General features: G+C 40.0%; 1 protein-coding gene across 1 annotated transcript in view; it reads left to right on the plus strand.

Moving 5' to 3' along the window:
- Window positions 1-2,863, plus strand: part of cmtm7 (CKLF-like MARVEL transmembrane domain containing 7) — a 7,747-nt gene extending 4,884 nt beyond the window's left edge. Inside the window, exon 5 of the mRNA XM_015391656.1 lies at window positions 1,103-2,863. Coding sequence (XP_015247142.1) covers window positions 1,103-1,116 — 14 coding nt within the window. The 3' untranslated portion in view covers window positions 1,117-2,863. The remainder of the gene's footprint in view (window positions 1-1,102) is intronic.
- The last annotated feature ends 712 nt before the right edge of the window (window positions 2,864-3,575 follow it).

Genomic DNA, 3,575 nt, shown 5'->3' on the forward strand with positions numbered 1-3,575 from the left:
TGAATCTGATATGAATGTTAACTTTATTTGAATGTTACAAACAAAAAATTAACAAAACAAAACAACTTTTTCTCAAATTTTTTCTCCACTGACATCTCAAAACCTCTTGAGAAGGCCGTTTCTGTTAAACTGTTGCTCAAAATATAGGAAAAATAATAGATAAAGCATGTACCATCTATTGGTACCTGTTTGGGCACACGTTGCAAATCCACAACGTTGAAATCGAGATGCATCTGGTGAAAAACCCAGAGGAGATAAAATCTACTAACTGGCATGTGTCATATCTATACACATTCATGATTCATCTGATGTAGTATTGATTTCAAAATAATAGAAATTGGTAGTGATACTTAGAGAACTGCTATGATATGAAATTGGTGCTTAGAAAATCTGTTTCAGTGACACAAAGGACTCAGCCATGTTGAAAATGAGTCAACAGCGCCATCTGGTGAGCTGGAGAGAAACTGTTTTTTTTGCAAATGCACAACTAAGTCCTTATGTTGTACTTCTGAGTAACAAAAGCTCTTAAAATATGGATGTGGAGTAATTAGCTAAGTAGCAAATCTAAGTTGCAAATCTGCAACATCTGCCTGGAGAGGGTTAATTATTATGGAAATAATATTTTTCGTTATTACGTCCAACTTTATGCCTTAGAACCTCGTCTTTCTTTTACGGCTGCTCTCAGAATGCCAGTAGAACCAAACCAGTTAGAATATTTGAACGTTTGTGCTGCAATAATAACCTGAAATGTGCCCAATTATAGCAGCTATGAGTTAATGCCTCTTAATCTCTTAGTATAACATGAATTGATGATGTCTCCCCCTGGTGGTCTGGAGGTCTTCTGCTTTGCAGCGCTTATTTAAATAATTTAATAATTTTGAATTTGTGTTTAAGTCTAATTTCTGAGTTTGATGTGAAATCGCGTATTAAGACGGAGCTGCTGACCTCGGCTGGAGACCAGAGTAACGTAGAGTCCGATCTAGGCAGAAAAGCTCTGTGCTGCTGCTGGAACATTTGGGTCCATCAGGCAATAAACAGGAAGTTAGAACTCAGCTGAGATGACCTCGTCTTATTTTCCCATCATGCTTTTCTGCCTCTCCAGGTGCTTCCATGTAAAAGAACGACGCGTCATGAAGAAAGCAGCTGCATTCTGGTCAGTTTTCTGCCCGGCAACCACCTGGATAAAGAACCTGATTGGATTAAAAAAGCTGCAGCGCTAAAAGGAAACTCTGCTCCGGGTCCAAACGGGTCAGACTGTCACAGTAAAATCCGCTGAGCTGTAGGTGCTCTGTGTCACAAAACGCATGACTTTTTTTTTTTTTTTCTTCCATCCTCTGGCATCTAAAATCTGCAGAACCTTCTGCAGAACCTCAGCCGCAGATCTGTCTCATTTCCTCTGGTTGGTTGCTTGTTTTTCTGGATTCTGATCCGAACCGTCCTGCGGGTCGGGCTTTAAGCTCAGAGAAGCAGATTTGGACGCTGGCTCTCAGAACGATTGGCAGAAACTGTTTAACCCGTCCACCATATTTGGAGGGGAAACGTCAGGCAGGAGCAGGTTCAGGGGAACAGGAACCGGCGGTGGGTTCAGGATCTTTCCATCTGGACCAGCAGACAGGAGCACAGAGCGATCCAGGAGAAACCGGATCAGGAACATTACTGAACCGTCTCCTTTGTTCTCTGTAGCATGTTGGACAGAACCTTCAGGTCCAGCTTCTCCAGAACCATCCAGAGCTGAGTGGGCGTGTCCCTCTGTGTTCCGATTGGACCGAAACCTGTGTTTCCTCCAGCAGGGGGAGCCACCCTGGCTGGAAGGAGACAGCCTGACCTACGAATGGATGGAAAAACCGTTTAGATCCACCTGGTTCTGAGAACGACACCAGAACAGAAAGACGTGCTGAGGTCTGGAGGTCCAAACGGTTTCAGCAGGAACCGGATTTATGGTCCATAAAATCACAACAGACGGTTCCTGATGAAGCTCCTCCTCCTGTTTGATTTCAGAACGGTTTACCCTCCCAATATGGCCGCCACCGTGCAGCTGCTGTTGGTCTGAACATCGCCAGACCTGCTCATCTCTTCTGGAAAATCTCAACATATTATTCCCTTTATTTGCTATTATTTTACATTTCATCTGCGATCTAAAGTAGCCGAAAGTAGAAAACAATCATTGTAAGTCTGGAAAGAAAGACAGACTGAGCTCTGCTATTTAACAAGTTTATTTTTATTCTTTTTATTCAGATCTGAGGACAGAGGAGGACAAAAAAACTTTCATAGAGATTTTAGAAAAACTAAACAGTTATTTTATGTGTAGAAAACAAACGGTTGCTGTTGAGATGAATTTAAAAGTAGTGTAGCTTAATATGGCTAACTGAGCGAGCTAAAAGAGGCTAACCTGTTAGCTACAGCTAGCCACAGCGCTAACAGTTACTTTGTTCACCAGAAGCAGATTTTTTTCAGTTTTTTTCATATCGATCCGGTAAAACTTCATCATTAGACACGCTAACGCTACAGAAGCTCCCGACTCGGCACAATGACGCTTTCTGATGTTATTATCGTTGTCTAGGCAACCACAATGTTTTACATCATGTGGCAACGTTCAGCCAATCATGTAGCGTCGCTGGCAGGAAGCAGATCTGGGAGCTACACCGTTAAACTTGTTCCTGCAAACTGGGCAGAAAGTTAGCAGGAAATTATTAATATGTTTTATTATTAAAACGTTTAATTATCAGGTTGATCTTCTTTCAGACGAATAGGATTTATTCTTTTAAGCTAATAGAAATGATTTAAAATTCACTGTAATGTGATAAAGAACCAAAGACGGCAGAATTAAAATAAAAAAACAAGTTAATGGGGGAAAGAAATTAAATCAATGATACATTTAAGAGTTTTTTTTTTTTAAAGAAATCAGTCCCTGAGCTGAGTTTTATTATATGGTTAAAAAAAATTGTAAAAATTTAAACTAAACCTAAAAAGTGGTTGTTTTCTGATTTTAGAGGAGGATATATTTTTTTTTCTATTTAATATGGAGTTTATTTCTGGTGTAACTGTAGTTAAAATAAATTTGGGTTTAAACTGGGCGAACTAGGCGCTAAAACCTTCCTGGGAACCAAAGTGTGGCCTAAGCACCTAGAAAGATCTGGGAACCACTGATGTTTAGGAGCAGGAACCAGAAAATGTGGAAATCTGTCTGCACAGATGAATAATTTATAAGCACACAGATAATTTGGTGGATTTAATGAGAGATTAAGAGTCTGAAATGTTCAGGTTTCCAAATATGTAAATGAATTTCTGCATGAATAAAAGAAATACAGGCATGAGTTAAAGAAGCACATCGACGAGGCGCCTCTACCTCCACAGATCTAGACCGGCTGCTTTGGAAAATATAAAATAATCGCATGAATTTGGCTGAAAGGATGAACTGCTAATGTTCAATGAAAAGAAAAACAGTGAGTCAGAAAAACAGAAAAGAAGCTTTAAAGCTGAAGCACAAACCGAGCCTCCAAAATACCTCTGATCTTCGTACCGCGCCGTGCTATAATCCTGCATGTTAGAATAATCTGCCTTTCTACTCGTTTTAT

The sequence above is a fragment of the Cyprinodon variegatus genome, unplaced genomic scaffold (genome assembly GCF_000732505.1).
Source record: "Cyprinodon variegatus isolate N-32 unplaced genomic scaffold, C_variegatus-1.0 Scaffold554, whole genome shotgun sequence".
Taxonomy (NCBI): Eukaryota; Metazoa; Chordata; class Actinopteri; order Cyprinodontiformes; family Cyprinodontidae; genus Cyprinodon; species Cyprinodon variegatus.